The following is a 12761-nucleotide window of genomic DNA, read 5'->3' as shown; positions in this document are numbered from 1 at the left end:
TTTTCCCATACAAATCGTCTTACTTTTTTAATAAATTCAAAAGAGTGGTACAGCAATGTCCTTTAAGTGTTCATCCATCAATATAGTATCTACAAAAACAAAGCTGAGTTTCGCTTCAAGCCTCTATTATTGTCAGTTTGGCTTAGGTGGGTTCAATCCGGTCGCGTGGCACGTGAGGAAAGGGAAAACTCTGTGACGTAACAGACCAAGCACATGATTTTCAAAAACTAATTTGTTATATTGCCTTTTGAAAACCAGACTTTTATCATAATGTGTCAATTACGTATAAAGAGATATATTCTTGAACCAATATCACCGACCGGATTCAGGATTAAGAATGCGCACGACATCAACATACGAAGACGCGAGTAAATTAAACCCAAAGTAGATGGTGTTACGTAACTGACCATGACTCCTTCAAGCCAGAACAAGCTTCGACCGCTCATAAAAAAAGAAGCAACAATAAATAAATAAAAATAAGCGCAAGAACAATTCTTTCGTTTGACAGGTTGTTTTTGGGTTGACCTTCTGTGGCAAACGTCCTCGTCACGTTCCCATAACATCACTATAAGTTTTAAAACAGAACACTTTAAAACTTCTTTTGTTCCATTAGAGAACTTCAAAGTCCACAAAATCAGTGGTAATACGGTTTTAGCAATATCATAATTGCGGTATCGATTTCCATTTTGGTTTGAATGATACAAAGAACATTAAAGTGATTTCGTCACAAAATAAACAAATCGAGATGATATTGCTTTCAACTACATGTCGCCGCTTCCGTGGGAATCTGAAAATAGTTCTGCAAGGACCACAGACAAGTTTAGATATCAGCTTTAAAGTTTAAAGTGCTTTTGTTATTTGATGACTAATTATTGTCAGTAGTTTGCCCGCCGTCTGGCATATAAGGGAACACGATCAACCCAAAAAGCGACGTTCTCCGCTGAAGATCTGAGCTTCTAGATCTCGAAGGAATCGTTCTGTTCTCTCTTGCGTTCTCTTCTCCAAGTAACAGGTATTGTACGATTTCCCTAAGATTACATGTATGCACAATACATTTAGTTGGTTTAAATTTCTGTCGCAGGGGCAAGGAAAAAGTAATAACGCCTCTAGGGCGAAATATTTATTGCCTCGCCAGAATGACATGTTTCCTTTAAAGGGAATCAGAGTTCACGGAAGTCTTATTCTTCTTATCTATTTATTTGTTTATTTATCTTAGTCCTATCTTGTTTCATAACTTTATTTGTTTAGTATCTGCGTATCAGTTGATTTTAACCTCTCAATTCGCTAACTTCATACAGTGGATATTGCAAGCAAAGGAAATTTTTTTCCTCTGGCCTCTAATGTCAGAGGTGAAATATTGTAAATAAAACGAAAAAGCGCGTTAGTGTCTGATTTTTAACTTAGACCTAAATCATTTCGGGTTGCAATTTGCCGATTTTGTGACGATGGTTGTGTCGCTCTCGCGTGCTTAATGTCACATACCGTTTCAGTGACCCACTGATGGCAATATAGAATACAGATATTATGAATAAGTTTGCTAGTACTGATATAATACTCTCTATGATTCAACAGGTGAAAAGCGAGAGCCATTAGCCAAAAGCAAAATGTGCATCACGAGGTATGTTTAAGCTAAAAAGTTTTTGAGTCGAACTTAATGAATTAGCTAGCAGCTCGCAGCACCAAGCCCCAAGGTTCCTATAATGTGTTTAAATGAAAATAGTATACGAAGTTGTTTTTCTTTGAAATAAAGAGTGTGCAGTATACGATCGGTCACCATGTCGGTGCATGGTGCTCAAAATGCAGAGCAGGGCTAAAATCTCATTCTTTCATCGTTTGAAGAAATATCACAAAAGTCATTTCGATAATGCCTCGATAGGATTAGCTGCTTTTCCTTCAGCCAAACATTCTTTGAACATTATACGTCGTGAAGACAAAACTACTGCTCTGATAAACTAAGCACGAATGTAAAGCCCCCTCGGACAGAATGAAAGTCGCTCCTGGAGCTGTGAACGCCATTAATTTCAGACCGGGCTTTCTTTGACCTACGGAGACTGGGAGTTCTCTGTTTTACTCCCTTCCCCCTCCTCGCTCCCCTCCCTACATAGGACACGATTTCTGCCATCTCGTAAGGATGTCATTGGTTTTGTGAAGTTTTTATGAAGTTCAAGTTATTGACGTCGCCGTCTTACATGAAAATGTCGAAAATACACATCTTTTGTCTTTGGATATGAGATGATACATACATACATAGATAGCCAACGAGAGATGACCATAATCGTCTCATAACCAAAAAACGCGGGTGGAATGATTGTTTTATTAAAAAAGCCCCCAAAATATGGAAAAATAAATTAAGGGCAAAAACGTCTCAAAAAGGTTGGTGTACTCTTACCATATTTGTAGAGCGTGTTATAATTGCCCATATACCATGTCATATCCCGGGGGGTGCTCGTCGTTCCTTTTAGGGGTTAAAAAAGTGGTTTTAGTACCTCTTAGGGTGCTCAGCGTCAAAAGGTCCACAGCGGGAGGTTTTGCAGTACCTTTTAGGGTATTGAGTGGAAAAAAATATGAGAGGAGACAATGTGTTGTTTTAAGATTGGTACCTCTTAGGAATGAAAAATAAAACTTAAGCCCCGCCCCCAAAGCAGGATTTTGGTATCTCTTGGGGATTCTGTTCAAAATTCCGACCAGCACCTCCTTCCTTTTTATATGGGAGTCCCCCGGGGTCATATATTATAAGACATGGTAACATATAATACATCATCATCATCATCATAATAGAACAAATCCTAAAAGACATATATTATATGAGATATAATTTGTCATATAGAGCATCTGGATGAATTGTGATGTAAATTTATGTTGATTTGTCACCTGTTTTTTTTTTTTTTTTTTTTCTAATGCAGCTTTCTCTTCGGAGTATTACTTGTCGCTGGCTGGTTTGAAACGCCTCAAGGGTATTTAGGTGCTTCTTCCGCGCAACAAGTGCTGGATACGCTGAGCCTCCCAAACTGCGAGGTTTCACTTGTGAAAAGACTCTTTTGTCTCAAATTCCATTATCGCACGTTTGATGGCACATGCAACAATCTCTGCAACATTACAACCGGAGCCGCCTTTACACCGCATGATCGGTTCCCAGGCTTAGATCCTCCTACTGCGTATGAACAACCAGGCAACCAACCTCGGCAATTCTCGTCCGAAAGATTTAGAGGCAGGCGCATTCGCCTCCCAAATACGAGGTTTGTTAGCAAGATAGTGTTTGATAACTATCCAGACCGAGCAAGTTTTACCCACATGGTAATGACGTGGGGTCAATTTTTGGACCATGATCTCACGCTCACTGAATTCACTGTGGGGGTCAACCCACAGCTCGATTGTGGCACAAGCCAGGAACCTTGCCCCAGCCTGATTGAAAAACCTTTCTGCTTCGGAGTCAACATCAGCTCCAGGGTAAGGCTATCGGGCGATCCTCTTGCACGGTGTACTCCTCTTGTCAGGTCAGAGCAGAACAGCCACGGCAATCAGGTCAGTTGTTATCCTTGATGACACCGCGGGGGGTGGGGGTACTCCCATATATGGGCGACATGGGTATGTGCAGTCCCAAAGGATATGGTTTTCAGCCTTTTTGGTCATAAATAGAGAATCGATTTTGGCCATGTTGGTCATAAATAGGGTATGGTGTTTGCACACTAGTCTTGAATTGGGTATGTTTTTAGAAGAAGCTTCATCGTTATTGATAAGACCATCGACAAAACCCTTCCGAAATTACGTTTAGAGCAACTGTGCCAGCCGCAACAGTCATCAATAGAATATCGATTTTTTGGTCAGGTCATTTGTAGAGTAGGGAAAATCGAAGATTTTGGTCATAAATAGGGTAAGGGTTTTTAGAAGCGGGACGCACACCCCCACCCAATTTTTCTGGGAGTACCCCAACCCCCCAGGGATGACACGTAGGTCAGTTTCTGATCTTCTGAGATCACACATTTGTCAGTTTATTATTTTTTTTAAATTAAACGCAGGTCATGGTCAACTTTCTTATCATAGATGACAAATAGATCAGTTACTTATTTAATGCTATCATCTATTTAATAATTACACTTATGTGAATGTATCTTTCTCCAATGTAAGTTGTAACAAAGTTCTGACACAGAAAACATCAAAATACATTATTTTGCGTAACATAAGCATGTCATGTTAATTAGTTATCTCTCCTGTTCAGACTTATACTATAAGGGATTAGTGGAAATCGTTGTATATTCAGTTCTAAATAATTCTACAGGTTCCTTGGCTTATAAACAGTTTAGCGTACTTAGCAAAATGAACGGTTGTTTTTCTTATGCTAATTGAACTAAATTTTCCTACGATAGATAAACGAGATAACCGCTTACCTTGATGGATCACAAGTGTACGGCTCAGATCTCGAGACAGCAAAAAGCCTTCGCTTCTTCAAACTGGGACTTTTGATAGTTGAACCTTTCATTAACAGCAGCGACTTACCCATTCTTCCAGCACAGGAGTCTGTGGGCGGTGAAGCAGGCTTCTGTAGATCTAACGATACTGAAACTCAGCCTTGCTTCAGAGCTGGTGATCCTCGAGTGAACGAAAATCAAGGTGGGAGAAATTAGAGACTTAACTTTAAATCATGCTGTTAAGAAATCCGAAACTTAGCAAATCTATCAAGAGCCAGCAGGTGAAGCGAAGCATTCTTAATCAATCAATCAATCAATCAATCAAACCTAAGGTATTAGGCGCTGGTGTTTACGATACACATGCGTCTCCGATTAGGCTTGTCTTTCTACTATGTTCCTATTAAACTATAAGCTGACCAAAGACTTTCTTTTGGTTTCTGACGTTTTCTTTAAGTGCAAGGCCCATCACGTCATGAGTGGCCTTTGAGCTGAACAGGCCACCTTGACGGTAAAAATAAATTTTTACTTTACTTTACTTAAATGCCGACACACCACATGACCACCTAACCATTTTATTCTGTTTTTTGACAGCCTTAATGGCAATGCACGCTCTGTGGGTTCGTGAACACAACCGTATTGCCAAACACCTGTTCACTCTGAATCCATCGTGGAAAGACGAGAAACTGTTTCAAGAGGCGCGCCGAATCGTTGGTGCCATGTTACAACACATTACATATAATGAGTGGTTGCCAACACTCATCCCCAGTCAAAGATTGGTAAGACCTGCAAGGAATAACATAATGTAATAATTCATCCTTTCTTTTCTCGTTAAGCAAAAAATACGTAGATATATATTTATTTACAAGTTCTTTTCAAAGGGTTGACATGGACACACACCAAGGGCTTATTCACAAACTTAAAGGATTGATCCGCCTTTTACAGCAAATGCGTAGGTGATGACATCACCGTAGTGATGACCCTTAGAATACGTGCAAAGTACAGTTAACTTCGCTTCGCGAGGATTGCTTTCGTTCGGCAAAGTTATAAAACGATTGATTCATGCCTCTAGCTGTGCATCAGCGACTTATGATGCAGTTCAGTGTAACGTATAGAAAGTACTCAAGACGCTAGGCTAGTCTTCTTCGGGCAATTCGTACGCTTCTTTCCTGCTCTCCAAACTTCGTGCGTACATCATATCTCGACGAAACACGCTAAAGCATGAATCAATTGTTAACTTTTTATTTTGATCGGGGCGCTCCAAGTGAATTGATATTAACAACGGCTTACACACCTGCAAAACCTATTTAGCATCAGCAGTACACCGTATAATCTAAGAGATTCTGAAATCAAACTAGACTTTCCCAAGCCGCGCATACTGCAAGCGTGGCTTTCACCTATAGCGGGGCGCTATTATGGAATGACCAGCCCGTCTAATTACGGAAATTAGACTTTCATGGACGTTTTAAAAGGGAAATTGACCGACTTGACAACAACTGTCAGCCAGACTCCCACACGGCAATCTTGTAAAACAGTGCAGTGTAGTTATAATTCGACCGTCTTCTCTTTCAGCGGCGAGATGCAGGGGTTGCGCTGGAGGCAGATGGAACATTCTTCAAAGGTTACGTTCCGAAAATAGATTCTACAATTATCAACTCGTTCGCCACGGCTGGCTTAAGAATAGGCCACACTTTAATTCGGGAGAACTTTACAGTATCGAGTGGAGTTGATCTCATTGACCAGCTATCCCAATCTCCAGTCGATTTTTTTAACCCAGGACCGCTCAATGATCCAAACTTAGGAGTCAATCCTTATACAGGGCTTTATCTTGGATTGGCTGGAATAAGAGCTGGCGAATTTGATCGGTATGTATTTTGCTATGTTTTGTGAGTCAAAATAAACTGACTGACAATCGGAAGGCAAGAACTTCATTTATCGATTGTCTTTCGCCTATGGAGGCAGTGTGGCCGAGTGGTCAGCGTGTCCGACTCGCAATCCAGCGGTCCCGGGTACGATTCCCGCTCTGACCACTACCTGGATTTGTTTCACGGTAGCCCCGAGTTCAAATCCTCGGCCATGCTTGTAAAAAGCTGACTGGTTTGCCTCCGGCCAGTTGGGATTCTTAACAATGTTACATGTATATTCAATTTAAATTATTTATTTCAGTTGTTTGCTCAGCCCCGCTAACCTTTGCGGTATAAGCACTGCCTAGGGTAAATAACGGTTATTTATTTTACTTACCTTGCACAAACACCTCGATGGCATGAACCGTAATCTAATATCGAAGTAATTGTAGGACTTTTTAGGTTACAATTTATTCGACACACATACATGCGTTTTTATTTCAGGGAGAAATACTAACAAGAGAACTGAAGTGAGGATGATTTAAATGTAATATAGTGCTTCTTAAAAAGATGTTCTAAAAGACACCATATCTCCAAAGTACAAAATATCTATCAGTTGTTAGTAGAATTCTACTAGTATACTAATGCAAATTCTGCAATTTGATTGGCTGAGCTACTCGTACACTATCAGCCATTAAAGTTCACCACTAAATTTTCTCCGATTCTTGTTGGCTTACTAACTGATCACGTGACGCGATAGTGTTCATCCGCGGAGAGACACTATCAGCCCATAGTGCCCGTAAGAGGAAAATACCCGGATGGATAGTACTCGTCCGTGAAAATATTTCCGTAAAGAAGCGGGCTTACAGAAAGTAAACAATTGAAATTTATTAAGTGGGTTTTTGCCTGGTTTTTTTTTTCAAATTTTACATTTGGCTTTAACGATCTTTCACGGCTTTCATCGAAAAAAGTTGAAATAATTCAATATGAATTTTGAGTTGGCGCGCGGAAGAAAATTTAATGGTGAACAATAAAGACAATAGAGTGTTTATATCTCTAAACTATCGGTCTGATAGTTGTCCCTTGGAAATTTGATGTTCTTAACACCAGCATATTTGTTACAAGAACATCAAATTTCCGCGGGACAACTATCAGCCGATAGTTCCTCGACAGAAACACTCTATTGTTTAATTAGAGTGCAGTGGCTATCGTTCGTCTACGAAATGGGGACGATTTTTCGTTTTCCCGAAGTTTTTAAGGAAAGTTTACATCCCAATGGATAATGTAATTCCTCAGAAGACTAAAAGAAGGACATTAACGGTTTCTTGACTTTAAAAACTTGAAATTATTGACAAAATTATGCGCGGGCTCACACAACTTCAATTTTAAATGGCATTTCAATCCGAGCAATCTTTTAAAGGCGCAAAGTTCAAAATACTTCGAGAAGTAATAGAAAACCCTTAATTGAAGTCAGTTGCAGTTAGAATTCTACTAAAACTATTAGATTATTCACTCTCGATTTTCTATGAGGTGATTCGGCCTTTGGCCACGCCAACTATCACTTCTCAATAGAGATCTCGAGCTCATAATCTAACTGTTAATTAGAAAAAAGTGATCACAAACTATTCAAAATACGACAACTACCATCCTTTACTCCCTTTGCTACCACGAGTGAAAGAATCGTCAACCAGGCTACGATGTAATAGCAGCCAGCTCCCAAAATACACATTGAATGTTTAAACTATAAATTACAATACAGTATTACCCTTTTATCAATTTTCCCCTTTTTTAACTTGAAAATCGCTTTTAGATAAATCTATAATCATTTTATCTTTTCTCGATTGTAAAATTTCTTATTAATTGCGTCCCGACCGAGAGCCAAATATTTTCCCATCCGGCCTGACCTTACCAAGTCAATACTCACCGTTTTACCATATGACCAGAGTTTTGATTTTTTGCTTTTTTTATTATTATTATTTTTTGCGAACGTCTTCAGTTGTGAGGGTGTTTATTTTCTTTCTGCGCTTTCGGAACAAGTTGCCGACAGAATAGTTCTGCATCGGACTACTCGCCATTATAGTAAATGATTTTGCGAGGCCGTACCCGTAAATTAGGTTATTTTGAAAACAGCTACTCTTGAAAGGGCATCAACCTCCAGGCTCGATTTCCGCCGCTCTCTCGAGTCTAGTCTGAAGTCCGGTTTCGTATCGGAGAAGGCGCGCGGGCTCCTTTTCCGAACAGCGGTCGGTAATGGCGCCTAATCCAACTCATTAGTAGATTTGTTTCAACACTATATCTAAAAAGCAAGTTCCGGCCCACATACTCAACGTTCTCCAAACAGTTAAACGAGATCCTCCGAAAACTCGTATTTGGCAATAATTATTGATTTTCTTTCTCGTAGGAACATTGCTGATGCCGTGCGAGAACGTCTCATTATTCCAGGGCCAAACGGTGGGTTTTTTGGTGATCTTGCTGCTATAAACATGCAGCGTGGACGAGATCATGGCTTACCAGGGTATATCCAGTTTTCAACGCTTTGTGGTGGTCCCGTAGCCAGAGGAAGAAACTTTAATCAGCTTACAAATATACCCTCTAGTCAGCGGCGAAGACTGGATAGAGCCTACAGAACTGTGGAGGACATCGATTTATTTGCGGGATTGTTGAGTGAGGGAAATCAACGCGGGAGTGAGCTTGGACTAACCACCACCTGTCTGATGCTCGCGCAGTTCAGCAGAACGCGCCATGGTGATCGCTTCTGGTATGAGAGAAACGACACTCTCACAGGGTTTACCATAGAACAACTGACCGAGATAAGAAAGGCCTCTCTAGCTCGAGTGATATGTGACAACTCAGACGATGTGACCACTATTCAGCCCGAAGTTTTCAAGCGAAGCATTATCCATAGCCCAAATGATGATGTGCCCTGCCGTCATCTGCCTTTTGTCAACCTGAATGTTTTCAAAGAGAGTAAGTACTTTTTTCTATTTGCTCTGGGCATTCTTGGCATTCTGGGCTTTCTAATGAGGTGGAAAAAGGAGTCCTTTTACCTTTACTCTGGGAGTAAACATTCCATCAAACTTGTGTTAAAACGCAGCAAAGTTTCTGCCGTCTTATGAGACTTAGGAGTTTACAATCTTGGACGTAATGTGGAGCGTCTTCTAAATGGTCGACAGTAATTTAGAAGTAAAAATTCAAAGGAATCGCCTGCATTTCTTTCCCTCCCCCAGATGTAACCAAGAATCGAAATGTGGGGGAAATGAGCTACAATAGTGGAGACAGACTTTAGGCTCGTGAAAAGAAAAAGGCAGCTGCAATATTTTTTTCTGCTCACTTTCCGCTCTGTCAATCACCGATAACAAACAACATTGCAAAATTCTAGGAAAGATGGCGATAGTTTATAATTAATGCAGAACAAGTATGAAGTGAAATATTGATTTGTTATTTCTTGATTGCTAGGTGCCAAATATTTCGGTGCTCCTAAATTTTCCCGGAGTGGTGGTTTTGGCGGAAATGTCGCTGCTTGAAGTATTCCCAGGGATCCATTCTTGAATTTGTGCCATGCAAGTTTTTGTTTTAGTTAGTCAGAAACGATATAGTTGATGTTAACATTAAATGTAACACGTACAGCTAAGTTAAAGGCCCCAGTGGCTGTAAGAGTAATCTGCGATCATACCCTCCCTTCCTTATATTCAGACGTGGGGGTTACTGTAAGGGTGGCTAGTTAAACAATATTATATTTAATAAGGAATTAAATTGTCTTGTTAGTCAATAAGTATAAGAAGTCATTAATTGTAATCAATTGATCCTCCCTTTTTTAGGAAACGTACATACGATAAATTGGGCCTCGGGTGGTGGGCAATCTTCGGGAAAAAAATCGGAAATTTATATACGATGGCCTTTTAAAATTATTCGATAACCTTCGTACGTCCTTGGGTAGACCTTCAGTCGTTTCTGGTCAGGTTTGACAGTCTTGAAAAATTCATTTATACCTCAGAATCTTCAGACGTCTTATACCAACTTTAGAGTTCAAGTTGGAGGATTTTCAACACACATACATTGAGTACAAATGTCGTCCCTTATATGTAGCCACTCCTTATTCAGTAATTATATATATACTCCGAACTGACTGCAGTAAGCTTCAGTAATTTCAACCTCTGCGTTATAGAGGAAGGACAAGTTATATTTACATAGTTTTGCTTTGCAAGTTTTAATACTTAGTTTTTGAATGTTAATCTAATAACGAAACTTGTCAGATAACTCTATGGAAGTGGGAATAAAATTTAGCAACTTAATATTGAGAGTTCTTTTCTGTTTGAACATGCATGAGTTACAATGGCATTAAGAAGAAGAAGCGAAAAATCGCTAATTTGGCCATGTTTCAGCAAATTAAGCGGTCAGACATCAAGGTCGTTGTAGGTTGTTTACTCAGAAAAGGCTCACAAAAGTGGGGTCACGGACACCCCAGGAACTCCCCTCCCCCCCCCCCCCCCCCAGCTATGTCCCTGATCTATGAGATGATCATCTTGCGTAGTAACGGTCATGGTGAAATTAAAATATAAGAGTTTGTATGGGAATATTTCGGATCGGTTTTAGGAAGTAAAAATACTGTCAAGTGCTTCATAAAATTACCTCACCTTACTTCCACAGTCAGTGTGAAGCTTGATACAACCGGTGGCGTAAAACCACATGACAATCTGGTGGGTACCCTTACTTTGACATAGTGTGACCCCCCTTTGAAAAATCCTGGCTACGCTCCTGTAGATGGAACTTGGGTCGCCTGTGCCAGGAAAGTGGCAGGAACTTCTAACCTAAGTAATCGCCATAACTTCCCTACTTGCATGTTTTAGCACAGTCTAAAAGAACCCTATCGTCTTGTTGACCTTTGTTGGGTCGCGCGTATTTAGAAGCCGTAATTTTATGGCTGCGAAGAGAAAGGTACTGGTATGTGTATCGCCGGGATTTTTTTCTGAATTCTTCCTGTGGGAATGGGATTTGAGCACTGGGAAGTGGAATTTGAGAGCAAAATGGTCTGAGAGATGGGATTGCTTCCCCTCACCCCTATTAGAGTTGGAACGTGGCCTACCATATCAAGCTCCCCATATCAGACCCCAACAAACAATACGAGACCCCAACCTACCATATCAGACCCCCGGGGGCGGTGCTTTAGGAATTTCTGGGTGGGGATATGCCGCTGGGACCCTGGAACCCTCAGCCTATACCAGAGCTAGTTCAGCTGAATTTTTCTACCCTATACTAGAGTAACCAGTATTAAAACCACGGGTTTCCGTCTGAATTCCGATTTTTGACATTTAATAATATCCAGTAGTGTTTTATGATACTCATCTATCGACGCTGTTGAGGCTGAGTTGCAAAAATTTAAACTCGCCGATTTCATTTTTTTGTATTTTTGAGTGGCAATTCCTGGTTTCCTTAGTTTAGATAAAATCTTCAACCAACTGGTCAGTTTGGTGAAAAATGATACCCTATTCTAGACCAAAACGCTCTTATTTATATACCCTATGCTAGAGTAAACTGCTTGAAAACCATACCCTTTACCACAGCGGCACATACCTATATAGCCCATATATGGCCGTACCCCTCCCCCCCCCCCCCCCCCGATCAGACCCAAACGTACCATATCAGACTCCGATCATATCAATCGGGTTTGACTGTTTTAGGGACCGTTCATTTTTTATAAGGTAGGGGGGGCTGGTGGGATTTGGGGGGGGGGGCCATGCGAAAAAAAATGACTTTCGAGGGGGGGCCATCCCAAAAAAATAAGGGAAAAGGGGGGGTCATGTGAAATATTTTAGTAAAACTTTAAAATGGCATGATGTTTGAATATCAAAAAAATTGCTATAGAATAAATATAGAAGGCAGGATACAAATTTATTATAAACTTTCCATTTGCTTTAAAAAAACGTTTGGCGACAAAAAGCATTTGCAGCTACTGAAAAGAAGTATTTAACACTGTTATTTTCGAATGCAACTTTCACTGGCAGTCATCTTCATCTTCGCTGTCGTCGAGTTCTTCGTCGCCGCTTGTGCTGCTATGGGAGTCTCTTTCACCAATGCAGCAAGAAGCAGCAATACTTTCCGTCAGAGTGTACTCTTCAGGGTACATGAAGGTGTAAACATAATCTCTGACGTTCTGCTCAAGGTTGGTGGTGATTCTGCTTCTTGCAGCATTGGTGAAATAATTCCCTTCCAAGAGCTGTGCGATGTATGGCCCATCTCTTCTAAATAACGACGTGGCGACATGCTCAACTTCAATACACTCTTCCGGGACGGCCGTTCTAGGAGGGTACACAAGGCATTGTGGAAGATCATTTCCTAGCGGGTTTCCAACCCAGATTCCATAAACTCGTTGGACGTTGTTTTCAGTCCGCTTCCTCTTTCTTTCATTTGACTTTCTGCGGTTTTCTTTTTTCCTTCTCCTTTTGTTGATGTGCTGTTTGAGTATGCCCTTGAATATGCTGTTATAATTGCTCTTCTTATTTTCTAGTGCTTCCAT

At 40.5% G+C, this 12761-nt stretch overlaps 1 protein-coding gene across 1 annotated transcript; it reads left to right on the top strand.

The window, feature by feature from the left end:
* Positions 1-752: 752 nt before the first annotated feature.
* On the top strand, positions 753-10539 carry LOC110061105 (salivary peroxidase/catechol oxidase-like). Its single transcript, XM_089280173.1, has 8 exons — positions 753-1012; positions 1573-1618; positions 2904-3522; positions 4365-4608; positions 4998-5182; positions 5976-6268; positions 8649-9214; positions 9704-10539. The coding sequence occupies exons 2-8, from the start codon at positions 1605-1607 to the stop codon at positions 9769-9771; spliced, it is 1989 nt and encodes a 662-aa protein (XP_089136299.1). The 5' UTR covers positions 753-1012; positions 1573-1604; the 3' UTR covers positions 9772-10539.
* The last annotated feature ends 2222 nt before the right edge of the window (positions 10540-12761 follow it).

The sequence above is a fragment of the Orbicella faveolata genome, unplaced genomic scaffold (genome assembly GCF_042242905.1).
Source record: "Orbicella faveolata isolate gen_17 unplaced genomic scaffold, um_ofav_v1 contig_47, whole genome shotgun sequence".
Lineage (NCBI taxonomy): Eukaryota > Metazoa > Cnidaria > Anthozoa > Scleractinia > Merulinidae > Orbicella > Orbicella faveolata.
The sequence above is the reverse complement of the archived record's forward strand: the minus strand, read 5'-3'. Positions and strand labels throughout refer to the sequence as shown.

What these genes read in the sequence shown, in the direction of transcription:
- LOC110061105 (XM_089280173.1), top strand. An exon ending in TCGAGTGAACGAAAATCAAG is followed by an intron (nt 4,609 to 4,997) that starts GTGGGAGAAATT and finishes GTTTTTTGACAG; the next exon opens with CCTTAATGGCAATGCACGCT. An exon ending in TCATCCCCAGTCAAAGATTG is followed by an intron (nt 5,183 to 5,975) that starts GTAAGACCTGCA and finishes CTTCTCTTTCAG; the next exon opens with CGGCGAGATGCAGGGGTTGC.